Source organism: Lygodium microphyllum, chromosome 11 (genome assembly GCF_053477565.2).
Source record: "Lygodium microphyllum isolate KBCC chromosome 11, Lygodium_microphyllum_v1.1.10, whole genome shotgun sequence".
Taxonomy (NCBI): Eukaryota; Viridiplantae; Streptophyta; class Polypodiopsida; order Schizaeales; family Lygodiaceae; genus Lygodium; species Lygodium microphyllum.
This window is the reverse complement of record NC_141145.1, coordinates 36,846,291-36,873,467: the sequence shown is the minus strand read 5'-3', so window position 1 is coordinate 36,873,467 and position 27,177 is coordinate 36,846,291. Positions and strand designations below refer to the sequence as shown.

General features: G+C 47.6%; 1 protein-coding gene across 1 annotated transcript in view; it reads left to right on the top strand.

Moving 5' to 3' along the window:
• Positions 1 to 27,177, top strand: part of CYL1 (alpha-N-acetylglucosaminidase family / NAGLU family) — a 200,869-nt gene that overhangs the window by 151,678 nt on the left and 22,014 nt on the right. The window contains exons 10-13 of the mRNA XM_087687497.1: positions 20,712 to 20,829; positions 24,533 to 24,583; positions 24,855 to 24,964; positions 25,057 to 25,159. Coding sequence (XP_087543623.1) covers positions 20,712 to 20,829; positions 24,533 to 24,583; positions 24,855 to 24,964; positions 25,057 to 25,159 — 382 coding nt within the window. The remainder of the gene's footprint in view (positions 1 to 20,711; positions 20,830 to 24,532; positions 24,584 to 24,854; positions 24,965 to 25,056; positions 25,160 to 27,177) is intronic.

The window sequence follows — 27,177 nt, the reverse complement described above, 5'->3', positions numbered from 1 at the left end:
GGGAGTGTGTTGGTGGGAAATAGCACACCGCCATGTATATGTCTCGGGGGCGATCTGTGTGTATCCGGATCCGCATGAACCGGGCTTCCTCATCTTTCCGCGTGACTTGCACCATGGGCTGTAACTCCTCCCTGTACAACACAACCACCCCTCCGGACCCTCGGGTTCCTCCTTTTGTTTGGGCTCTAGGGCGGCATGCCGTCTCCCATCTATTTCCCCTCACTTCTGGTAAGTAGGTGCTTGGGCTTTGGTGGGTTTTTGTGTAGAGGATGATGTCCTTGCCTGTGAAGGTCTCCTAGAATAAGCCTGCATCTGTTTTCATAGCTCCGTTGCAGTTCCACACTGCAAACCTCAGGTGGGTCTCATAGGCCACGCCCCGTCATTGGTGTTTATCTGTGATGATGACATGACCATCTCTGTATACTGCCCATTTTCCTACTTTGCAAGCCTCCAGGATCTGTGGCATGCATTCTTTATGGTGTGCCACCTGTGCGGGTGTAAGGTCATCCTCCAGGTAGACTTTTTTCCCTTTTAGAGCTGTCCTTTTAGAGAGGAAGGCTCGTCTGGATTCTAAGTTGGCAAATTTGAGGATAAGAGGCCTTCCCTTGGTGAGGTCTTTCCCTACGCGCCATGCATTCTCCACTATTTAAGGGTCCTCTACTCCCATCTTTTCACATATCTGCTTGGCATCTGCTAGGGGGCTATCCCCTTCCTTCCATCCGACCACCTAGATGTGGAGCGCTCTAAGCTTTCTCCTTTTCTCCTCCTCCAGTGCTGCATTCACAAACTCCTCCTTCTTTGTTGGTGACTTCTTGGCTACCTCAATCCATTTGGAGTTCTCGGTCACTTCGGCTTGTGCTTGTTTCACTATATTCGCCCATGTGTTGAGCTCCTTTGTTACTTGTGTCTTCAACTCGTTGATCTCGGTTTGCACCTTGGTGGGCGTTGTTTCGGTGATTTCTCCTTCCTCCTTCTTGAGTAGGTCCAGCTGGTTTCTATATTCATCGAGCTCGTGCCTCAGTTCTTCGATCACCCTGTTTCTCTCCTGGAGGGACGTTTCAATGTCCACCTTCCAAGAGGTGAAGTGTGATGTGATATCGGCATAGATTTCATTCTTCCATTCTTGTACTTTCGTGCTTATTTCCTCCTTGATTTGGTGTGCAGTTTCGGCACACATTGCTGCCATGATTTCCTTGATGTTGCTGATGTCTTGGTCATGCGGCTTGCATACATCTCGGAGGGCCTCCATGCCTTTCCTTGTGTGGTAGTCTGTCACCTTGTCAATGCTGCTCCAAATCGTTGAGTATTTCTCATTTTTCTCCCCTCTTGTGCGGTTGCCTTGTGACGGGGATGTCTTGTTCACGCCCATCCCTTCCTCAGGGGATGTGTGCATCTGACCTCATTGTGGTGGCGGATGCGTGATGGGCGGTGGTGGCTGGTGGCGGAAAAGTCAGGTATTGACAGGGCTAGTGGCGGTGGTGTGATATGGGTGCCAAGTCCGGGGCGTGAGGGAGGCCTGTAGCAGGGCGGGGGAGAGGGGGGCGGCTGCTACGAAGAGAGAGATGGCGATTGCTCTTGTCGAAAGAGCAGGGAGCGCGATGGTAGGGGCGGGCTGGCGTGCGTGGTCTGGCGACTCAGACGGTATGGTCCAGTTGTCGACTCAGACGAGGAGCGTGGACTCGCGGAGAGGGGGCGTTCGATTGTGCGGGGACTTGGACGAGGGACGTTCGGGGCAGTGACCGAGTCGGACGAGGGCGGGGACTTAGATGAGGGACGTTCGGCCGTGGGGACTCGGACAAGAGGTTTAGTCCACATGGCAGTGTCCGAGTCGGACGAGAGGGCGTTCTATTGTGAGTGGACTTGGACGAGGAGTATCGGGGATTCGGATGAGAGGTTTGGGGGCTCGGACGAGCGGTTGGTCTGAGTGGGCATCGATGGCGTGATGGCGGAAGCACGTGAGTAAGGCGATGGCGGGAGCTAGATGAGCCGTGGTGGAAGCAAGTCGCCCCTATTATCCATAGACGAGGCAAGTGACGAACAAAGACGGACGGGGCAGTGACGGCGGACGGGCCACTGACGCGAGAGAGAGAGAGAGAGAGAGAGAGAGAGAGAGAGAGAGAGAGAGAGAGAGAGAGAGAGCTAAAACTGTATGGGGATTGCGGAAATCTCAGTCATGGTGGAAGACAACTATGATGGAGGGCTGGTTTAACAAGACACCTTTCAAATGCAAGGTCTTTCTTTGGAGGGTGATGATTGGTGGTCTTCCGCTTGCTTCAGCCCTTTCCAAGCGTCGAATCTCTAACGGCCATTGTTTCTTTTGCATCACTATTGTGAAATCGGTCCGTCATCGATTTATTTCGTGCCCTCTCGCTAAGAATATCTGGTCGCTCTTGTCAGTGGTTTGGCGCGCAGTGGTTGCTTCTCGCTAAGTCCTTTTGATTGGGTTTTTGTACGACCAAAATACCCCACACCTGCACAGTCGCATATGAAGATCTTGTTTCACTTTCTTAGATACTGGGGATGCTGGCACAATTGGACCACTCAGAATGCCTTTATTTTTGATTTGGCCTCTAATGTCTCGGCACATATTGTGAGGCTTAAAGGTCTCTTGCATTGGCAGATAGATCTCATTCGGCACTCGGGCTTACTCCCTCGGGAGGACTTACTTCCCTGGCATATGGCAATTTTCTCTGCGTCTTTGCCATGACTTTTGTAACTCTTTTGTAGTTTAGTACTGGAGCCTTTACACATGATGGCTTAGTGTCATCGTGTATCTTGTAATCAAGTAAACTTGTACTTTTTTTCGTAATTAATACAATTACCTTTTACGAAAAAAGAGAGAGAGAGAGAGGAGAGGGAGAGGGAGAGAGCAATGTCTTCCCAAGAGTGTGGAAAGGAGCATCCAAGGCTAGAGCATGGGATCCAATGGCAATTAGCATCCAATGAGCAATTAGCATCGAATGGCAAGTGGCAATGGGTTGGCAAGTGTGTCACGTGGGCAGAAAACGTGCAAAGACGAAGGCAAAAATTGCAGAATTGACTTTGATTAGGACACGGAATGCGCTAGACGCAATGGCCAAAAAGTAGCAACTTGTTCGTAGGAATTGTATGGATTTGTACCGTACCGCACCCTACTAATCGTACGGAATGAATAAGTCTGTACTATGTTCAAGGGCAATTGAGATTTTGATTTGGCACTCTTGACTAGCTGAAACCAGCCTTACTTCTTGGATAGGGTGGTAAATAACCTGATTAAGCACTATTTACAGCAATTAACAAATCACAAAATTGAAATGCACACTTTACCATATAATCTTGGACATTGGACACCCTGTTGGCCCCAAAACTGGCTCCCCTTTTGGTATATATTTAACTTAATTGAAGAAGAAGTTGATGTACAATGGGATTCTCCCAATCCCTTTCGGTATTCCAACTCCCCTTGTTATCCAAAATGATCAATAAGTCTTCAATCTGATTTGCCCCTTGATTCGAACAATCAATTGGCCTTTACCTGCTTTGATGGAGATGGAAAATGCCCCAAATTCATTGATTTGTTTGTCCCTCCACTAGAATTTGACTAAAAACAGCTTCAGCCCTGTTGAATCCAAATCTTGGAGCTTCCAATTTCTGGCACGCTTTTTGAGACTGCTGCTAAACCCTAATTTCTACTGCAGCTTAGGGTTTACAGCAGAGAAATTTGAAGTTTCTCAACCTCTGGTGATCTCAATGTTGTAATCTTCGGAGCAAGGCTGTAGAAAGGTGGGGAGATGAGAGAGAATGCTGAGGAGAGAGAAAATTCAGACTTTCTTCGCGATTAAGAATTAAAGAAAACTAGTCATTTACTGCTGTTGCACTATCTCAACAGCTTGTAGATGCAAAGAATTGAAGAAAATCAATCATTTACTATTGCTACCCTTTCTGAATAGCTTATAGATGTTGTCACCTGTTGTTGATTGGTCTTCTCTTGCCCCTAGCTGCCTTAGAAGGTCCTCCAATGGCTGGAAATCAGACGAGCAACATCTCCTTTTTCCCCCTTGTAGGCTGAATACACTAAGAATGTCTCTCTTAAGCCTCTAAAGACGTTTTTCAGTCTTCCATGGGCATTTGGGACAAGTGGCAGCCTTCCCACATAGTATTTCCAGCATTATTCATAATTAAATATTAAATTTCAATCTTTAAATACTAAAAATTAATCCAATAATTATTTCAGTGCCTTGAAAAATAATCTAACTCGCCAATAGTAAAATTAGCAAGACAACTTCCATTCCGGAGTGTATATGTGCTATATTTGACCTTTAGATTGGCGTTAAGTACCATTTAACGCCACTTCACTAGTGTCACCAACTAACACTTGTGGCCAAATAATGATCTAGGTCAATAATTGACACCAGATACCACCAAGTACCTACGCGGCATAACTTATAGCAACTTTTGCCTTTGACATCCCGTGATTTCCTTGGGTCTTGAGCTCGAAAATTTACTCTAAACCCAATTACACCATGTTAAGTAAGGTTTTTAAAATATCTGTCTTCATGACACTAGCCATGTGTATTTTGGAGTAACTATGCTTTTTTAAAGTGGGAAGTAAGGGCTCAATCCTTGTTGAGCAATCATAGCCTTCGAATTGGAGATGGTGGTTCCTAAATTAGCCATCTATGTTTCGATGTATGTCTTTTCAAATGGAGAGGAAAGACTCAATACTTTTGAGCTATCACAACTTCCTATTTGTTCACATAGTGAGAATAGAAGCAAGTACAAAGAGAGTAGAGTCTACCTTGGTCTTGACAACACAACCAAAAATGTGGGGTTATATGAACTCAATACAAGGGCATTAGGGGAAGTCATTGTTTTAAGAGCTTTCACTCTCTCCATGACTTAAGCAACCTTGCACATAGCCTGCTCATACTCTATCTTCGTACAAACTATACTCTCTCCACTCAAACAAATGAAAGAACAAAGTAAGCTCAAAGATTATAGTAGACTCACCGAAACTTATATTCCATGTTGTAGTTTGATCTGTCAAAAGGAGCTTTGATGGCCTCACAATCCAAGTGATGCTTCTTGAAGCTCTCAAGCCATCTCTTCAATGTGATGCGCCTTCAACTCCATTGGTGCTAAATAAAGGAGAAAATCACGAAGAAGATGATTTGGAGAAGAAGCTTCTCCTTTCCTGTTTCACTCTTTGCCTCACACTTACACACTTGCACTCTCTTTCTCCCAAGGTGAAGCTATGGTGGAAGGAAGAAAGGGAGAATATGAAAGCAAGAGCTTACAATTTTGCACACACAAGAATGAGAGATTCTATTTGATCTACACCTTGTACTCGCGATGCTTTAAATTTGATATCCTTTGGTGGCAGATGATCCTTGTACTCTTGATCACTCTTCACTCCAGGGGGGTTTGTTGGGTATTTGACTCACGTCTCACTTACGCCTACGCTCATATGGGAGTGTCGGTGATCAGTAGGACACTAGAGCACTTTTTACTCTCGGTAGGGGAGGTTTTTTCCCCCCAGACTTATGGTCTTATTGTCGTATGTACTTATGTGCTTATGTTACACACATTTGGGCACTTAGTGTGTGTCGGGTGTGAACACCCCCTACAACCCTAAGGTTTAAGGGTTGTACTTTGTACTTTCTGGTTACACTCATTCAATCTATTTTCTCTTGGATGTCGTGCTTCAACTCTGTCTCTCACTCTCACACTGTCTACTGAATCCCAGCTGTACCTTGATCCTCCCATCTCACATTATTCGTGGGCAATCCCGTCTTTACTCTTTTTGGCATATTCGTCAACACTTTCAAGTAACCCGTGGATATTGTGATATTTGGTAATCCATATGGTCACACTTCAGAGGTTCTCTCCTTTACCAGTGCTACAGCCATTGTATTCATGGTGTGACTGGAAGTTTGTGATTCTAGATGATTTTGAGAAGAGGTCCTCTAACCAGATATACCATCAGATGGTGGAGGCCAAGAGATGGGTCACTATAAACGTGAATAAATTATGGGATATTAGGGACGGCAAAAAGAAGTGGCAGGAAAGATCCCTTTAGCTTTGGAAGTCTAAGGTTCCTTATCAGGGAAAGTCTTCTTGTGGTGATTGCTGATTGGTGGTCTTCCGACCGGAGAGGTGCTGTGTGCCCGAAAGATCTTTGCTGGTCATTGTGTATTTTGCACTACATGTGTTGAAACGTTGCTTCATCTTTTTGCCTCTTGTCCAGTAGCGCGAGAGATCTAGTGTTTTATTTCTCATGTCTGACTCTCGGCCACTTAGCGCCGGTCAATCATGGATTATGGGAAAGCTGCCCTCCGTGCCTTCTTTGCATTTCGATTATTCTTGCATGTTCCAGTTTCTTAGATGGAGTGCCTTGTGGCATATTTGGCGTACTCGGAATGCTTTTCTTTTTGATTTGGTCTCGGGCATCCATGGTCATGTGGCCCATATTCTAGGTTTAGTGCTATGGCAGATTTCTTCTATGATATTAGCTGACCTGGTTCTTCCTGACATTGCTGCCCACTGGCTGGTCAGTGTTCTCTCTACACCAGCAATGTGATTTTCTTTTTGTGTCATAGTCCTAATAGTCTTTCCTCGCTTTCTTTCAGGACCTGATGGTCCGATATAACAGAATGTAGAGAGAGAGCGAGAGAGAGAGAGAGAGAGAGAGAGAGAAGAGGCCCTGCCGTCGCCTAGACCTACGCGTCTGACGCCTGCTGCCTGACGATTGCCACCTTCCGCCTGTGCCTGCCTGCTCGCCTGACGAGGGCCGTCTTCTGCGTTTGCCTACCTGCTCGCCTGACGACTGTCATCTTCCGCCTGTGGTCGCAGAGCAAGCCGCTTCGTTCCGCCCTGCCATCGCCTGATCCGCCACGTCAACGCCTGAAGCCGGCACGCCGTTCGTCTGCACAAACAGGTCTGCCTCGTCCCTATCTTTTGCTGCAGTCGAGTCGTCTGCGGTGGCCACCAGTCACTGGGAGAGAGAGCTGTTCCCTGCCTGAGTTCTCCCCTCACGCGTCTGCCGGGTCCGTTTTGCCCCTTCGCCACAGTGTTACACGCGCTGGTCATCCTGTGCCTACCTCGTCGACCCCTACTGCTCGCTGGCTGCGACCTTCCTTCTGGGGTTGCTCTGGTTCGAGAGAGAGACAGAGCGAAAGTGCGACTCTACGCTTGCGCGTGTGCTACTTGTGTGACGAAGGTCTGCGTGCGTAACACTGCACCCCTGTGGGACTGCGACCTGTGAGCCACCCATTTGCATCTCAGTTGCCTGCCGCCTGTTCCTGCAGCGATTGGCAGATAGAGAGAGAGAGAGAGTTCTTGGCAGCGAGAGAGAGAGAGAGAGAGAGAGAGAGAGAGAGAGAGAGAGAGAGAGAGAGAGAGAGAGAGAGAGAGAGAGAGAGAGAGAGAGATGGCTGGTTTGGATCTGGATTTCATAGACCAAACGGTGGCAGCACTTGGCCCGGATTCTGATGCTGAGGAACCGGAGGATATGGTTCCGTGCACTGAAGAATTGCCCCCAGGTCCTGACATCCAGCCTGCGGGTAAACGTACCAAGCATACCCCGGAAGAGATAGGTGTTACTCAGGATCGTTCCTATGCGCAGGTTGCTTCGGATTCTGTGGACTCTCAGGAGGTGGACTGGGAGCATCTGTTGGAATTTGCCAACACTCTGCTTGGTGAATATGTTCAACATAATCAGGAAGCCTTCTCTGACTCTGCTCCAGACGATGTTCTGGAAGCTACCGTCGACCTAAAAACTGTCCTGCGCTCCTTTTCGGTATTTCATGATCGTGCGGTGATACTCTTCTTCATTGGTCGCATCCCGCTGCTTTCCCGTATTCGCCAATGGCTGCAGAGTCTGCTACAACGGGAATGTGTTGAAGAGATTTTTGTTGGATCCCGAGGTTTTTTTGAGGTCCTCTTGAAAACAGAGGCGCACCGTGCTGCTCTCCTGTCTAAACTGCCTTTGTTTTTTTATCGTCGGTTGGTTCATGTGGTTCCATGGCGCCCGATGGCCGATTTCTAGCGCCTCCTGCAACGTGAATGCCCTGTGTGGGTAGAAGTGGAAAATTGTCCGGCTTTTTATTGGCTGCTATTGAAGGATGCTATGGCCGCTGTGGGCACGGTTCTGGTCCCTCCCAGTCTCAGGGCTGTGAATCGCAACTGCTTGTGCATGTTATGGGATACTGCAAGGAAACGACCTGCTTGGTTACACCTCAATTGCTTTGGCATGCATCCGTTACACTTTCGTTTCAAATGGGGCAATTTTGCAGGCCATTGCTTTTCCTGTGGACAGTTGGGGCACTTTATGGCTGAATGCCCAGAGCAACAACACGTTTCAGATGTGGGTTATGTTGCTCCGCCCATGGAAGATATGGTGTGTGATGCTCCGTTGCTGGATACTATCCACCCGCCTCAAGTTCTGGCCAAAGGTAAACAACAGGTTTCGGGTCTGGATTCCCGTGCCACTGATTGGGTTGAAGTACGTGCCAAAAGAGGCAACAGGATTGGTACTGGCATGGAGAGTACTGTGCCTACTACCTCACAAGATTCCATGCGAACATATATGCGCAGGAAGGAAATGATGTCTTCCGAGCGCTCTGCTCCTGCTATGGTTTCCTTAGCTCCCCGTCATCAGCCCGCCAGGAAAATGTATTCGGATTGTCTAAAGGGTCCACCTGCACAGCTGGCTTTTGATACCAGAGGCAACGTCATTACTCCGTGGGACCGTCGTTACCCACGTTCCAACCCCAAGCAAGCAGATATGCCGTCTACTTCCAAATCTGGTCCTTAGAACTCTTTTGCGGTGTTGGCGGATTTCTTGGATGAGGGAGTCCTGGACATTCTCGCCGACAAAGTCAAATCGAGGCAAGCTGTGCCTCGTACTTGATTGTGTTTTGTATACACATGAAAATAGCCACGTGGAATGTGCGAGGAATTTGTTCTCGCCACAAGCAACATGCCATGTGGACTGCATTGTATGAGAATCAGTGGAATGTCCTGTGCGTTGTTGAGCACAAGAGTCACGGTGACGCCGGTAAAGTTGTGGATTGCCATGGCTTTCGTTTGTTCTATGCAGGAACACAGGCCATGCATTATTCGGGTGTGCTCATGATTGTACATGCCAAATATCAGCCTGTTCTTATTAAAAATGATGTTCATGGCCACTTTTTGGTGGTTGAAATCTTATTCGAAGGGGAAATCCTATGGTTACTTGGCCTTTATGCTCCGAATGATTCGTTATCTCGCCGGGAGCTTTGGCAGACTTTGCAGACTTCCTTGTCACTTGGCAGACGGGGCTTCTTCATGGGGGATTTCAATATGTGTGTTGATTCTTCCCAATCTACATCGGAGCACTTGGTCATGGATGCGCTGGAAAGTCGTATGTGGCAAGAGTTGGCTCTTGCTGTTCTTAAGCAAGATCTTTGGTCCTGGCTACACCCGTCTTCTCCAGGCTTTACTTTCCATTCGGCCCAGTATACCACAACATGGTCGCGGTTGGACCGTATATATATCATGCAGAATGATGATTTTCTGCCTGAGATGCTCGAAATAAAAGTGTTGCAGCAATATGTCTTGTCGGACCATTTCCCTCTGCAGTTCGAGTTGCTTGCACAACCCATTGCCCCTTTCAAGCAATTTGTGGAGAGACTCCCTTTGCGTTTCAACTCGTCCTACTTAAAGCATACAATTTTTCAGGGCTATATGCAGCAATTGCTTGACAGATTCTTCTTGGACTTTTCCTCTCAGGGCACTGCGTCATTTGAAAGATTGCTCTCTAATGTGCAGCGGGTTGCTCGGCAATATGGGATCTATCATGCCTCTCTTTGTCGGCGCCGTCGACAGGCAGCGGAGGACCTGCTGGTTTTGGTTCGCTCCCTACTGGTGGACACTCCGGATGATGCATTTCTGCTTGCACTAGCCATGCGGGTGGCAGATCTTATTAAAGAATTCCAGTTAAAATCGTATCAGCAGGCCAAATTGCAACATCTGACAGATACTTTGCAAGATAGTGCATGTCAGACCCATAAGTTCTTTCGAGCTCTCCATGCCTCTCCTGCTCGAGAGAATATGACCAAACTCGAGGATGCACAAGGCCACCTTATCCTGGATCCACAGACTATTGTGCATATGTGCAGGAATTATTTCCGTGACCTTCTCGGTTCCGCTTCTCCTCCTTCAGCCCAAATTACTCAGGCCTGTTCGGTTTTTTATGACCTGGTCCGCAATCAGCTTCCGCAGGACATGCAAGCTACTTTGGAGTCAGATATTGGTGAAGCAGAGGTTATGGATGTCTTGTTACACTTGCCCAAAGATAAAAGTCCGTGTTGGGATGGTCTCACCAATGAGTTCTTTGAAGCTTTCCCTACCCAACTGGCGAGACCATTGCAGGCTTTGTTTCAGCAGGTGTGGGAAACGGGGATCATGCCTCCCTCATGGAAGCAAGGACTTATTAAACTGCTTCCAAAAGTTCCTTCGCCATCTAAGTTGACACAGTGGCTCCCCATTTCTTTGATGGGTTCAATGTACAAAATCTTTTGCAAAGTAATGGCGAATCGGCTCCATAAGCATCTCCGTGCCCTTGTGCACCCTCTCCAGTATGGTTTCATTAAGGGCCGAAATATTCTACACAATGTTTTGAATGCCCAATTGGCCATTGATTATGCCCGGCATTCTAAACAGGAGATGGTACTGATTCAACTGGACCTGGAAAAGGCTTTTGACTATCTGGACTGGTCTTTCGTTGCTGACCTTATGTCTACTATGGGCTTTGGTGCTCGGATGTCTCGTCTGATCTACACCATTAGCGCTGCGGCGTCTTCGCGAGTCATGTTGAACGAAGGTGTTACTGAGCCATTTGTCCTTGCCCGTTCTGTCCGACAGGGGTGCCCTTTGAGCCCTTTATTCTTTGCCCTTGCGACACATCCAGTTCTTTTCATGTCATCACATATGGCCGCCTCCTCCCAGTTGGCCGGACTGTCGCTTCCTACAGGACAACACTTCATTAGCCAATCCCTGGCGGATGATACTTTTATGATTTTGCGTGCGGACAAGGATAACCTTCGAAAAGCATTGGATGTTTGGGGTCTCTTTGGTCAGGCGTCAAGCCTTCGTATCAATGCGCTGAAATCAGCCATTCTAAGCTGCACGGAGTCGGATTTGCAGTCCTTGGACTGGCAGGGTCTGGTTGTTCCTCGAGGTTCCATTGTCAGGCATCTTGGATACCCTTTGGGTGTTGATGTTCCCCCAAAGCAGCTTCTGCAGTGGATTTCTCAGAAAATGGTGGCCAAGTTTATGTATTGGAAGTCTCAGGCCTGGCCCTTTCATGTTCGCCTCAAAGTAGCCCAGATAATTATGTTGCCAATGCTCACATATTTCTTGCCATTGTTGCCTTGGACTCCTATGACTCTGAATGCTCTCACTCAGTCTATTCGCTTCATGCTATGGAAGAAGGACTCATTGCATGCAGGTATTTCCTGGATCTCGTGGTCGCATGCGTGCACCCCCAAATGCATGAGTGGCGGAGCTATTTTAGATGCCCAAACTCACATGCAGGCACTTCGTTGGTCCCTTTTCCGCGCCATGTGCTCGGATGATCATCATCCGTGGGTCGCTATCGCCCGTTATTTCCTCAAGGGCCATGGGCTTCGGCATGGCAATACCCAACTCCGAAGTTCTTGGTGGCACGTTCTTAATGCTGATTCGCGGTTTTCCAGATCTTCTTCATCGCTGCTTACTCATTTGGTGTGTTCCTGGAAACACGTCCTTCAAAAGGCTCAGTGGCACCCAACGGAGGATCGCTTGGCTACTAACTCTTTTCAATTGGAATTACTGGCAGTCTCGCGTTTACTTTCGTGGGAAGGTAAACATGAGCTTAGACCACAATTCAACCGGATGGCACGTTTGGGCTTGTCTTCAGTTGCAGATCCCACCCTTGCCAGTCGCAATGTGCTTATATCGTTTCATACAGCTAGGAGTCTTTTCAGGATCCCTCGTGGATATAGGCCTTTATGGGAATAGCTTTTGACGGTGCTCCAGAGCAGACAACCCTTTCCTGCTCTTGTTTCGGATCATCCCTGGCAGGATTGGGACCTACAAGGCCGGCTGCATTTGAGCAAAGCTTCTGCTAACCAAGTGTATCATCTTCTGATTAAAGATAATCAATGGCTAGTTACGTAAATCCCAGTCATGGTGGAGGGCAACTGTGATGGAGGGCTGGGTCAACAAGACACCCTTTAAATACAAAGTCTTTCTTTGGAGAGTGATGATTGGGGGTCTTCCGCTTGCTTCGGCTCTTTCCAAGCGACGAATCTCCAATGGCACCTGTTTCTTTTGCACCACTACTATGGAATCCGCCCGCCACCAATTTATCTCTTGCCCCGTCGCTAAGAAAGTCTGGTTATTTTTGTCGGCCGTTTGGCGAGGGGTGGTTGGTATCACACTGCGCCCCTTTGATTGGGTTTTGGGCCAGCCCAAATACCCTACTCCCGCATAGCCACACATGAAGCCCATGTATCACTTTCTTCGATACTGGGGCTGTTGGCATAACTGGACCATTCGGAATGCTTTTCTGTTTGACTCCGCCATAATGTTCAGCGGCATATTGTGAGGCTTAAGGGCCTCTTGTATTGGCAGTTAGCTCTTCTCCATCGTTCTGATTTGCTCTCTACGGAGGACTTCTGTCCTTAGCATATGGCAATTTCCTCCGCATCCTTGCCATGACATTGTAACTTGTAGTACTTAGCACCTCTTCACATGATGGCTTGGGTTGTCGTCATGTATCTTGTAATCAAGTAATCTCTTATTTTTTTCGTAATTAATACAATTACCTTTTACGAAAAAAAAAGAGAGAGAGAGAAGAAAGAAGAAAGAAAGAAAGTTATATTAACGTCTACAACAGGCCAAGTTGGCCTATGAGACCAAAATGTTGCATACAAATGTCTGGGAGATTTCAAAAGTCCCAGTGAGGCTAACATTTATGCTATGTTGAACTAAATTGAGTAGGTACAAAATGATATCTGGACTAGATATAATCTAGAGGTACTCCCAGTGCGGTGTGGAACTGCTCCTGGGGTGTTCATCCTAAGATGTCCCGCATGGGTCAGTCTAGCATGGAGAGGCTAAAGCGGCGGGGCAGGGCCCTCCGATGGCGGCGTAGTATCCCTTGTATCTTCGACCAGTGTCTTCTGCGGGGACGGGGGCCGGCGAGGCGTGGTCGCCGGGCTTCACCTCTCGCTGTGGCTATTTCTAAGGTGGTCCCCGGGGGACCGGTAGGCCGGTTGGGCTGGTGGGGTCTCAGTAGTGGGGAGGGTAGCCTGTATTTGGTAGAAGTTGTTGAGTGTGCGTTGGTTGGTGGCTCCTTGTCTTTGCTCCGTGGTTCGTAGGAGGTGGTCTCTGTGGCGTCGTATTTCCAGTAGAAAGAGCCCCAGGCATCTCTGGTCTTTGAATTCCATCACCTTGGAGAGTGGTCCGAATCCTTCGCTGAATAGGCAGTGGAAGCATCCCCGGATTTCGTAGTACACTGGGCATCTATAGATATAGTGTTCCTCTGTCTCTGGCTCGAGATGGTAGAGCTGACAGATTCGGTCTTCTGGGGGGAGGGGGTTGGCCCCGTATCTGGCCATTTCGACCCGTAGTTGGTGTGAGGACGTGCGGATTTGTCCGATGGCACTTGTGACCCCGTGAGACAGGTGTGTGTCCATGTAGCTTGGGTGGGTGATGAAGCCGTCCGGGGAGATATGCAGGAAGTGTTCTCGGTAGAAAGCCTTCTTGGTTCCTAGTTCCGATGTGGGGGTCACCCATGTCCTGGCGGTGTCTGTCTGGATGATATCCATTCTGGTGATGCGATTTACCTCCTCTCGGCTGAGCTCCAGGTGTGGGCAGTCTAGGCTATATTGTAGTGGGGGGAGGTGGTCCATGTGCAGGCCATGGAGCCATAGCCAGGTCTCTGTTCGAGCATACCAGCACTCAGTGTCCCCTTGTGTTGCTAGCTGCTTGGATGACTTCAGGGCGAGTCTGGGGTACCGGTGCCGAGGCAGGTCCCATATTCGGCGCAAGAAGGTCACGGTCTGGAAGAGGGCCTCAGCCACGAGGGGCGGTGCCCCCACCTCTGCGCGGATGATCTCGTGTGGTACGGAGGGCTTGCTTCGGATCATCTGTGAGATCATAAGTACTAGGGGTCTCTCCATCTGAGAGAGAGTTTCTCGGATGACCTGATGGTCTGATGTAACAAAAAGTAAGAGATACATAGAGAGAATGCTGACTTGATGGTCTGATGTAAATATTTACTACTTAATTCAATTATTTTCACACACACACACACAGAGAGAGAGAGAGAGAGAGAGAGAGAGAGAGAGAGAGAGAGAGAGGACAATGGGTTTTGGACCCCGTATGATTTCTCTAGTTGATACCATCACTCAAGGTGTGGTGGCGTATATTGCTCTGAATGGAGGGATTATGGAGGAAATCACATTATCTTGATCCCTTCAGCACGGCTGTCCTCTCAGCCCTTTGCTATTTGCATTGATAACTCACTCCATGCTCTTATTGTTGGATAAGTTGGCAGCTCAAGGTGAGATAGTTGGCTTAACTCTTCCCGGTGGCGACCAACTTGTGGGTCAATCTTTGGCAGATGATTCTTTTATGTTCCTTAAGACGGATCATATTAATGTTAATTGGGCAGTGTGGCCTGGAATCTTTTTGCTTTGGCATCTGGTCTTCTCATTAATACTCAGAAATCCACCCTTCTCTCTTGTATGGAGAATGATCTGCAGGCCTTGGGGCTAGAATGGAATTGTGATCACAAGGAGCATTATAACCAAACACCTTGGGATATCCTATTGTTGTGGAGGTTGCTCCCCCTGTCTTACTGGATTGGATGACCTCCCAAATTCATGACAGGTCATGTATTGGAAATCCTAGAGTTGGCCTCTACATGTTGGACTAAAAGTGGCTCAAAGTATTATGATCAGTATGATATCGTTCTTTCTGCCTTTGCTTCCTTGGACTAAGAAGTCCATTTTGGATTTGGTTCAGCCTATTAGATTTATGCTCTGGAAAAAGAAAGGCAATCATTTGGGGCAGGTATGGATCTCGTGGCAGCATGTGACCACTCTGAAAAGGATGGGGGGTGCAGCTTTGGTGGATGTTAATTTGCATATGGCCGCTTTGAGGCTATCCCTGTTGCAGAGTCTCTGTATTCACTGTCATCCATTGTCAGATATTGCCAAATTGTTCATGGAAAAGACTAGCATCTCTCATGGTAGCAGGGTTATTCATGCTTCTTGGTGGCATGCGCTTAACTCTAGGAGGCCTATAAAGGTCTCCCAGTCTTTTCTCCTTTCTCATTTGATAGCTTCCTGGCAAGAGATGCTTTGTTTTGCAATTTCGCATCCTCCGGATATTTGTAAGGAGGAAAATTCGTTGCAAGGAGAGATACTGGCTTCCTCAAGGTTGTTGGATTGGCCACAAAAAGATTTGCAGTGAGACAAGTTTATCGGATGGCTAGACTGGGGTTGAAGACAGTCCATGATGGTATTATTCCTAGGCAGCCCCATCTTTATTCTTTTACGCATATTTATTAGTACTTTAGGGTGCCTCATGGATACAGGGGCATTTGGTCGTCCATACAGGACAATCTTCAAAGGTTCTCTCCTTTGCCTATGTTTGAGCCATTGGATCCTTGGCGTGACTGACATTTGTGCTTCTTGATGATTTTGAGAAAAGGTCAGCTAATTAGATGTATCATTAGATGGTGGAAGCCAAGAGATGGGTCATGGGGAAAGTGAATAGGTTATGGCATCGTTGGGACATTAAAAAGAAGTGGCAGGAAAGATTTAACCAGCTTTGGAAGTCTAAGGTCCTGTATGAGGGAAAAGTGTTCATGTGGCGGCTGCGCATTGGGGGTCTTCCAACGGGAAGTGCTCTGTGTCCGTAAGATCTTTGGTGGGCGTTGTGTTTTCTACACTACGTGTGATGAGATAGTGCTTCACCTCTTTGTCTTCTGCCCTGTTGCACGACAGATCTGGAATTTCATTTCTCGTGTGTGGTCCTCCGTGAGTCAGCACTGCCTATTAGTTCGTTCGTGGATTATGGGAGATATGTCCTCTATGCCCTCTTTGAGTTGAGACGGCTCCTACCTATTTCATTTCCTTAGATGGACAGCCCTGTGGCATATATGGCGTACTTGCAATGCCTTTATTTGTGATTTGGCATCGGGCATCCATGGGCAGGTGGCCCGTGTGCGAGGAGTGTTATGGCAAATCTCCTCTATGATGTCAGCGGACCTTGTCCTTTTGGATATTGCTACTCCGTGGCTGGTGATTGTTGGCTCTACTCCAGCTGTTCGTTCTGTGTGATCTGTTAGTACTATTCATGTAATAGGTTGTTTTGGTTGTTGTGAGGGCTTGCAGACCTCATGTAAATATTAGTTTTAGAGAGAGAGAGAGACAGAGTATGCTGACCTGATGGTCTAATGTAATAGAAAGTAAGAGATACAGAGAGAATGTTGACCTGATGGTTTGACGTAAATATTCACTATCAAATTCAATTATCTTCACGAGAGAGAGAGAGAGTTGGGGGGGACGGGAGGGAGAGAGGAGGTGAAGCGATGGCAGATGTGACTCCCGCTGACATGTGGACGTGCTTACCTGCCCTGTGCACTGCCTGAGTTCCCCCCCTGAGACCACCACAGGGTATGTTCTGCCCTGCTCGTGACATCGCGCCCTGCCCTTGCCTACATGCGAACATCCGGTTGACTTGCTGTGCCATCTGGTGTGTGACCTTCCTGCATTGCCTTGCTTCGCAACTGAGACAGAGAGAGAGTGAGAGAGAGCGAGAAGGCCGGTAGACTGACGACCTGCTTTGGGTGACACCCTCCTTGATTGATGAACAGACCATTCACCGATTCACAACATGTGCAAAGGGCTTGAAGGCATATCGTGAGGTTTTGTTGCACAACTGCAGTCGTTCACAGTCTCACTGCATACCAGGTGCAGTATACATGTAGGGCCTGAAGAAGGAGACAAATTCTGTTCAGATTTGAGATAGCCAGTCAGGGTTTAGAACAAAAGAGAGAGAGAGACAGAGATTTATGTTATGGTGAATCTGCAGGTGTCAAATGGTATTGATATTGCCTTTCTCAACCAGCATATAGGGCATGGGGATGACCAAGTTTTATGTGCCCCGAATTTTCCTTAGCAAGATGTTCATGCTTCATGCTCACAGATTGATGGGTCTCTTCAGTTTATGCAGGCCACTACCGACAAGCTTATGCTAGATTATGTTCATGCCAATGAGGGTAAAGCGAGCTCTTTACCGGAAGGGGATCAAGTTGTTGGTGTCATGGGAACTGACCTGGTCTTACAGGAGATTGCTGCATTGCATGAGAGGGCATCACCTTTTACTTTATGGGAAGGATTCCTTTGATTACTAGAGAGAGAGAGAGAGAGAGAGAGAGTCCATGCTGGGATGGGCTTCCTAATGAGCTGTTTTCAGCCCATGTGCAACTGCTTAAGGATCCATTAACTCGCTTATGTTAGCAGACCCATTTCTGTTATGGGATCGTTATATAAAATCTTCTCCAAAATTATTGCCAACAGATCGCAGAAAGTTTCTCCGCACCCCATTCATCCACGTCAATACGGTTTTATTAAAGGTCGGAATATAATGCACAACATTTTGAATGTTCAGCTTGACTATGCCAAAGCTTCTAGCGAGCAGGCTGTTATGCTTCAGCTGGATATTGAGAAGGCTTTTGATCATTTCAGCTGGTCTTTCTTGCGGCAATTAATGTCTGCAATGGGATTTGGACCCTGTATGATTTCTCTAGTTGATACTATCAGTCAAGGTGCTGTAGCCCGTATTGCTCTCAAAGGAGGGATTACGGAGGAAATGTCCTTATCTCAGTCCCTTTGACAAGGCTGTCCTCTCAGCCCTTTGCTGCTTGCTTTTGCAACTCACCCCATGCTCTCATTACTGGATAAGTCGGCAGCTCAAGGTGAGATAGTTGTCTTGACTCTTCCTGGCGGTGACCAGCTTGTGGGTCAATCTTTGGCAAATGATTCTTTCATGTTCCTTAAGGCGGATGGTATTAATGTTAATCGGGCAATGGTGGCCTGGAATCTTTTTGCTTTGGCATCGAGTCTTCACATTAATACTCAGAAATCCACCCTTCTCTCTTGTACGGAGAATGATTTGCATGCCTTCTTCATCTATTAGTATTGTTCATGTAATAGGTTGTTTTGAGAGCCTGCATGCCTCATGTACATAGTAGTTACACAGAGAGTGAGAGACAGAGTATGCTGACCTGATAGTCTGTTGTAATAGAAAGGAAGAGTTACATAGAGAATATTGACCTGATAGTTAGATGTAAATATTCACTATCTAATTCAATTTTCTTCACGAAAAAAAAAGAGAGGTTGGGAGGGATGCTCTTGGAATTGCATATTCACCTTTGAAGTTGTGAGAAAGTAAGAAGGATAGTTGTATTAATGTCTACGAAAGGCCAAGTTGGCCTATGAGACCAAAACGTTACATACAAAATGTCTGGGAAACTTTCCAGGTCCCAGTAAAGCTACCATCTAATGGTATGATAAACTAATTGAGTAGGTACAAGATGGTATATATGCTGGGTAAAATTCATTTGTGTTCCAAGTATGGTGTGGAACTGCTCATGGAGCTTGGTCATCCTAAAATGTCGCGCATGGGTCTATCTAACATCGAGAGGCTGAATCGGTTGGGCAGGGCCCTCCGGTGGCGGCGTAGTATCCCTTGTATCCTCGACACGTGCCTCCTGAGGGGTGGCGGGGGCTGGTTAGGTGTGGCTGCCGGGCTTTGCTTCTTGCCATGGCTATGGCCAGGGTGGTCCCCCGCGGCCGGAAGGTCAATGGGGCTGGCGGGGGCTCAGGGGTGGGAATGGTAGTTTGCTCCCGGTAGAATTCTGTGAGCAAGCGTTGGGCGGTTCCCTGTCTCTGCTCCGAGGTCGGGAGAAGGTGGTCTCTGTGACGCCGTATTTGAAGCAGGAAGAGCCCAACGCATCTCTGGTCCTTTAAATCCATCACTCTGGAGAGTGGCCTGAATTCTTGTCTGACCAGGCAGTGGAAGTGTCCTCAGATCTCGTAGGATGCTGGGCACCTGCATATGTAGTGTTCTTCTGTCTCCGGCTTGAGTTGGCAGATTTGGTAGATCCGATCTTCTAGGGGGAGGGGGTGGGCCCTGTTTCTACTTGTCTCGACCCTTTATTTGGTGTGAAGATGTACGGATCTCTTTGATGGCGCTTCTGACTCCATGGGACAAGTTTGTGTCCATGTAGCCTGGGCGGGTAATGAAGCCATCCGGAGATATGTGCAGGAAGTGCTCCGGTAGAAAGCTTTCTTTGTCCCTAGGTCTTCTGTCAGTCACCCATGTTGAGAGTGAGAGAGAGACTTGAAATTATGATAATCACCGGATGTATCTTTTGGAGGGCTTTCTGCTGGTTGCGAGTCATTCATGGAAGTCATCTATTCTATGAGGTGGAGATGCATGATATGATGTTCATCACTGAGACTGGCTTTTGGCAGTGATAGGCATGGAGGCTGTTCCCATCTGCTGGGAGATTATTGGCGGCCTCATGGGGTGGCATGTTTGGAAGGCTGGCTGCCAGTTGATCATCAGCGGTGAGAGCCTCTTGTTATATGCCACCTTGACTGAGTGCTGGTCATCCATCATCCACTCCGTTCGAGGCCATTGGGAGCAGCTTTAGGGTCAATCTTGACATTAATGGGAGTGTTGGTAGCAGTGCCTTCACACTTGTGGTTGCTATAGCCTGTTCTTGACTGTGCAGGATGGTAAAACCCAGTGTTGTTAACATTTCTCCACCATTGCCTCTTCCCCCATCCTCCCTGGATTGCCCTGAGAGGCTTTGTATATATATGACTTGATTTGCATAAAGCTCTAGCTAGACTGTTGAGTATTTACAGTCTGTTGTTTTTTGTTCTAAGTAGTATAGTTAGCAACACCTTTCTTCTCAGAAAAGAAAGAAAACCTAATTAGAGCAACAAAGGAATGGTGTGGCTTGTATAATTGAGAGGTATATACAAGCTGACTGCCAGGCTGGCTTAGATGAATATTTCAGGAGGGATATGTGGGAGTAGGCCACTAGGTGAAGTTATATGAGACATGTGCATAATTATGCAGTAAGCCAAAGAAGATCCAATGGCCGCCTGATGGCTCTGTGTCGCTGATAGTGGTGAGAGCCATCTTAGCAAAGCCTTTGATGTTGAAATGATATGGGACAATGTTAGACTGCCATAGCACTGACCCCTTTACCCTAGTACAAGCAGTGGTGAAGATGCCAACTGCTGTAGAAGTTGGAACAAGGTGAAAGCTCAAAGCAGAGAGAGAAGTAGTTTGCATTAGGCACATTCCCTTTTTTGCGTATCTGTCTTTTGTGCAAAAGAGTGCGTTCTGCAGCTTTCACTGCTTTTCAAGCCTTGTTTTAGAACCTTATCATGTCTTTAAATGAAAACATTTGCTATAGGTGGGTATCACTTTTTTGGATGTCTGTAACTTGTAGCAGAATATTAGCTTGTAAATAAGAAAGCCAGACCTATATTCTCAACTAAAGTATGATTTCTGCTATTCAGTATCTGATATGGAAGGAGAATGTTGACACACATATACTTGTTCTTACGATGATATGGATATTTGGCTAAGAATGCGGCCTGTTTTTGCAGTGACACTTTCAATGAAAATGAGCCACCAACAAATGATACATCCTACATCTCCTCATTAGGTGCAGCTGTGTACAAAGCTATGCAGGGTGGGGATGATGAGGCTATCTGGCTGATGCAGGTGTGTCTTCTTATTCCTCTTGGAGATTTTAGTTCAAATTCTGTGAGTACTCTTGCTATATGCAATGGCACGTTTTTTTTTTTTTTGCAAGTAAAATGTGGCTGATTATATTACTCAACAAAACTGATTACAACGGAATGCTCATGCTTGACAGACTAGTTGGAGCTGGTGGAAGGTCATAAATACATCATGTGTACAAGCCTCTCAAGGTGGTTTGGGGGGGATGGGGGCAATAAGCCATTTTTTGGGGGGGGGGGGGTGTATCGCCATCTGGGTTGCTTGCCTGCATCATGAAGAACAGATCTTGGCCGCCCTAGGTGCGCATGAAGTGAAAACGGAGCTCCTGACGAGCTCAAGACTTGCCCTGCACTTAGTCCCATCGGCCACAAAGGGAGTGGATGATGGAGGTTCAGAGCTCTGCCAAAGTCGCCTGTACTGAAGGTCTCCCCACCAAAAACCTCCTGACAGCGCGCCCTCTAGATGTGCCATCTAGTAAGACTCCCTACGATCTCCCATACCTGAGAGCGGTTTGCTGGGCTCCAGTACTTGGTGGATGGGTAGAGCCTCCAAGCAAAGCATTGCGTACAACCCAGCCTCAATGATGAAGATTGTGTCTTGCATCCCGGCCTCATACAGAAGGTGACGGCCTTGGTTGACTGCCTGCCAGCAGAAAGCTTCCCACGAGATACATCCAACGATAGCGGAGAATGCGGCATGCTCCTCTCCACACAAGCTGTGCCGCCTCATACAACCAAAGGCAGTGCTTTGGAGTTTCCAGAAACTGCTGTGTGCAGCGTTTACACCCTCCATCCTTCTGCATCTGGGCTAGCCAACTCCCCATTGCCAAGCCTCCATGTGCCAACAACCATAAGAAATACAATACCCTCGACCTCTAGCTGTCCCATAAGTGGCGCCAGAAAGTCCGACGGAATGCATCCGTGATGCTATGCTCCGCCTAGTATCTGCTACGTGAAGGCGCCCAGTCCATATCCTCCTGCATCAGTACGTGTCTGCCAATCTTGACTGTGTACTCCAGGAACCTCGGTGGCTTCTTGGCGACCATAGTGGCCAGCCATAGCCACTATCCAGTGTCCCACTCCAGCTCATCAAGTGGCGTGCTCTCCCATATCCAGAGGCACCACTCCCAAAATTTCTCCCAGAACACATAAGGGTCCAAATGCCATGTCTTTCCTTGAAGGCCAACCACCCAAATCCTCCTCCACGGAAGGACAACTATCCCCTCATCGTGTTGCCCTCTATCAAGGACCAGACACCCCCTCTCTTGCACGGTGAAGAAAGTCCTCTATCAAGGCCTCCGTAAGACCCTCTATCTCCTCCTATAGGTGGGTCTCCGTAAAGAAAGTCCTCTATCAAGGCCTCCGTAAGACCCTTTATCTCCTCCGTAAGACCCTAATTCAAAGCCCCCCAACAGGTATCCCCCTATAAGTGGTAGGTAGAGTTGGGGGGACTTTGAATTAGGGTCTTACGGAGGCCTTGCCACACACGGAGTAGGCTACGGAGGAAGGAGGATCTAGGGGGCGTGATCTGGGCCATCGTGAAGATCCATCTCAAGGACGGCCTCCAATCACCCGCCAAGCCTTAGTCTACACTCTTGAAGACTCTTTTGCAATAGGGCCTTCCAAGTCTGCCCTCTTGGTGTAAGATTGCGGAGTACTAGCTTGCCCACAAGGGCTAGGCTCTGATACTCTAGGTCTATGATCCCAAGCCCTCCCTATGACCGATGTCGGGCTGACCAATGCTGGATGATGAGCCCACGTCACCTTGGCCCGAGAGTCCGTGGAATTGTCTGACCTAGCGCAGAGAAAATTCTGCACTAGGCGGCAAAGCTGACCTACAAAGGACGAGGAAAAGTACCAACACGAGGCGATGTACCAAGCCGTCACTAGGAGGACCTAGTTGACCACTAGGGCACAACTTGCTAGGGAAAGACGGGCAATACTCTAGCAGGTCAGCTTTCGCCGAATAGAGTCGAGGATTGAAGAAACTGCTCGGCAGGAGTGATGTCGAGTCCCACCCGGAACCCTAGGTAACAGACGGTCTGCCCTTTGCACACCTATCTGAATCCCAAGTGGACGCCCCACTCGGTGCTAGAGTCCGGGTCCGTAAGGAAACCAACTAACTTTTGCTAGTTTATTTTCGCTCCTGCTACAGTGCAAAACACGTCGAGAGCTAGTCTCGCTCTCTTGAGCATCAGCTCATCGTCCTCTATGTAGAGTGTTGTATCATCTGCATACTTTGAGTCTAATAGCTCCGTCTCCTCTCTCACCAGAAGTTGGGGGGGGGGGGGGGGGGGGGGGGGTTGGGGCGCTAGCTCTCGAGGGGGCGAGTTGTGGGCGGTAGGACCACGGACCATTGCAAAGAAAGAACTCCTGTGGTAGCAGCTACGCCTATCTCGGAAAGTGTGATGGGCGACAAGGATAGATGAACTGGTGGCTGTGTGGGGAGGGGGGGGCTAGGTTGCTGGTGAGTGGAGAATAGGGGGGGGGGGGGGGGGTGTGTGGTGTGTGGTGGTTGGGGCGCTAGCTCTCGAGGGGGCGAGTTGTGGGCTAGGGTCGGGGGGGCGAACTGTGGGGAGGAGGAGGGGGGTGTGGATGTGGGGGGCTATGGGCCCTTGGGTGAGGTAGCCTGTGACGCCTCCATGGGAGGTGGATGTGGAGGCCTATGGTCCTGCCGGGTGGGGTCGCAGGGTGCTTTGCCGGGGGGGCGACACTCGCCCTCCTACTCCCTGCTGCCGTGGCTGTGTGTGAGGGGCCGACTGCGGCCCTCCCTACTGTATCCCTCTTTGTCGTCTCTGGACCCATATAAAACCGTTAGCGTCCACCTATGGGCCTGTCGGCAAAGCCGCCTTGGCTCCGAAACGCGTGCAATGTGCTGCTTGATACCCAAAGTCATGGCAACGTAGGCATTGCCCTGGCTGCCAAGTCACAATAACCTCCTGCTTAGAAGAGTGTCCACGGGGGGGGGGGGGGGGGGGGCCTGGTGCGATGGCCACGGCAGGAGCAGGCAGGGCGGGCACGAGGGGGCAGGCGAGGCTGGCGCAAGGAAAGAGGCGGGGCGGGGGGAGCAGGCACGACGCAACGGGCAGGGAGCTTTTCTTGCAATGGCACATAAAGGAACAAAATTAACAAAAAAACTACTTTAAGTAACTTTCGAGTACCTTTGAGTACTGATGCACAATCATGTGGGATCACATAATATATGCAAATTGAGAAAAAAAAATCATTTAACACGCATAAATGAACATGTAATGAAATAAACACTTCAAGTAGGTTCTGACATCTTTGAGCAGTGAAGAGTAGGATCCTGCAGGACCACATTGTGTCTGGGCTGAGGCAAACAGTTTAAGTGTGGCTTGGTTCTTTCAATTCACTCTGCTGAGAGACCAAATTCAGTGTAATAGAATCTCAAGAAATATTCTCTATTCTTGTTGTTTGATCTTAACCTCATGTCTTGTGCAAATACTGCAAAGGTGTGGTTCTAAAATTACATATGAATAATGAATTATTATTATCTTGAAGAGAACACCAACAAGGAGACAGAACTGTTGTTTTCTATGGAGAACAGCAGTTACTTTTGATGTTAAGGTTGATAATGCATTTTAATAGCGAAGTCCTTCTCTAGAGAAAGTTTAATTCTATTCATAGCAGCTAATTATAACTGTGAGAGGTCTGATACTGTGCAGGGCTGGTTGTTTTCATCAGATAGTTCCTTTTGGCAGCCACCCCAAATGCAGGTATGTGTCTCTAGCATACTCTGAGAATTTTGTATGTCAACTGGTTTTCAATGTTAATGGATCGTTTGCTTGTATCATATTTTTAACTTTTCACTTAGGTTATCTCTACAGTTAATATTTTCTAACCACTACAATTTCAAAGGCTTATTTTAATGCTATATTTTCCTCCTGTTACATTTTCGAGTCATCAAGTAGTGAGCAAGAAAATCAAATGATGATTACTTTTTCCAACAAAAACAGCAGCACATAATACTTTCACGGTTTATGGTAGGCTTTATTGCATTCAGTTCCGAGGGGAAGGATGATAGTTTTAGATCTGTATGCTGAAGTCAAACCAATATGGGAGAGCTCGAATGAGTTTTATGGAACCCCTTACATCTGGTAATTTATTTTGTAACAGGCCTATGCCTAAATAATGTTACTTAAATCTTTCTAAAACTTGTTGCATAAAATGTTAAAGGCCACTGATGCAGGTGCATGCTCCATAATTTCGGTGGCAATATTGAAATGTATGGTGTGCTGGAAACCGTGGGATCTGGACCTATTAAAGCAAAAGCTAGCCCAAACTCCTCCATGGTAAACTTAGCTGTGCCATCTAAGTTTTTTGCAAGATATTCAGCCAAGTGGATAATTAGGATAAAATAGACAGGTACTTGAAAACATAAGTAAACCTTTACAGGGAAGGAAGTTAAATTTACTGGCAGGAAGTGGAGATCGAATTATGTTCATGCCAATGAGGGAAAAGTGGGCTCTTTACGGGAAGGGGATCATGTGGTTGCTGTCATGGAAACGAACCTGGTCTTAAAGCAAATTGCTGCTTTCCATGAGAGGGCAACAATCTTTTACTTTATGGAAAGATTCCTTTGGTCACTACGATTCATGCTTGGTTGCAGTCCATGCTTGTAAGAGTTGAGGTGTGTCAAGATGATGCGTCAGGGCAAGTGCATGCCCCTCACGTTGAAGATATTTATGATGGACCAAGGGGGTCTTTTGAGGTCCTTTTTTTGTTCCCTGGAAGTGTGTGCTCGCATTATGCAACGTATTCCTTTGTTCATGGACGGTCAGCTAGTACGTATGGTCCCATGGAGGCCTATGGGGGAGCTTCAAGAGGTACTTAGGCAGGCATGCCTAATTTGGGTGGAGGTGGTTGATTTTCCTGCACATCTTTGGCGACTTCTTCCTTTGGTTTTGAGAACCCTTGGTGAGGTGTTGGTGGAGCCCTGGTTGGCCTCCCACAATAGGAAGAGGGCTTGTATGCTTTGGAACACAAGGAAATCTCGCCCAATCAAAGTTCGTTTTGAGGTCCCTGGGTCGCAAATATTGGTTTTTGAGCTTAAATGGGGCACATTTGCTGGACACTGTTTTAGATGTGGCCCAATTGGGCCATCTTATTTCAGAATGTGATAGAAGCCTTGAGGTATTGCAGCGTTCCTTAGATCCTAACATGGATATGCAATAGCATCATCCCTAGTTGATGGCTCAGCAGCAAGAAGTTGATCCTATGCCTCTTGTCTTGCATGGACGTGATGATGGAAAGAAGGATGTCTGCCAAGCTGGTATGTAGCATGCATTGCTTTCGGTTGGTTGGGGATTTCCTCCTCCGGATGATTCTTGGGACACTGGTTAGGAGTAGTGCTAGGCAGGAATCTCGTTCGACTCCTGCTCACCCATCTCCACATCTTATTATTGAGACTTTTCAATGCAAAGGTAAGGGGTTTTATATGAAACCTCAACCTTCACGTATTTCTGCAGTTGGTGTGGATGATAAAAGGGTTGTTGATTCTAGTTTGCGCTTTGACGCACGTGGGAGGCTTGTGCCTCAAGATGTTTTTCGTTCTAAGCAACAACAATTCCCTTCTTGTGCTTGGATTGCTAGTTTGCAAAGGGCGGATCTTGTAGATGTGATCCGTAGTGAGGTGGAGAGATTTTAGGCAGCTAAAGCTACTGATGTAAAGGGGAAAGGGAAAGTGGTGATTTGGTAGTTCTCTTTTCTGTCGTTTATCATGAGACTTGCTTTATGGAATGTTAAAGGCATTTCTTTGGGTAGTAAGCAATATCGGTTGTGGAAAGTCGTGTTAGCTAGAAATTGGGATGTTTTTTGTGCCGTGGAGGAGCACAAACAATATGCTTTTGGCAAGATCTTCTTACGTATATGAGGATTATACAGTTTTTTTTAGTGGTCGGATTCCACATAAATTTGGAGCGATGTTGGTCATTAGATCTTCCTTGCAACCATCCTTGGTTTCTCATGACCCTCGCAGCAGATTTCTGATCTTGGAAATCCTATATGAGGGAGAGGTTTTGTGGTTGGTGGGCATGTATGCTCCTACTAATTGGGAACGTTATCAGCTTTGGGATGACTTGCACTGCTTTGCCATGGCTCGTCAAGGTTTTGTTATGGGTGATTTTAATGCATGTGTATCTATGGATTAGGCCACTTCACCACACTCGGTCATGGATGGTCTTGAGTGGTAGGCTTGGGATACTTCGGCAGCTGTCTTTGAAAGAGGACATGTGGTATTGGATGCATCCTTCACTGTCTGGATATACTTATCTTTCTCTTCAACATCCAAACACCTCAGCCAGGCTTAATA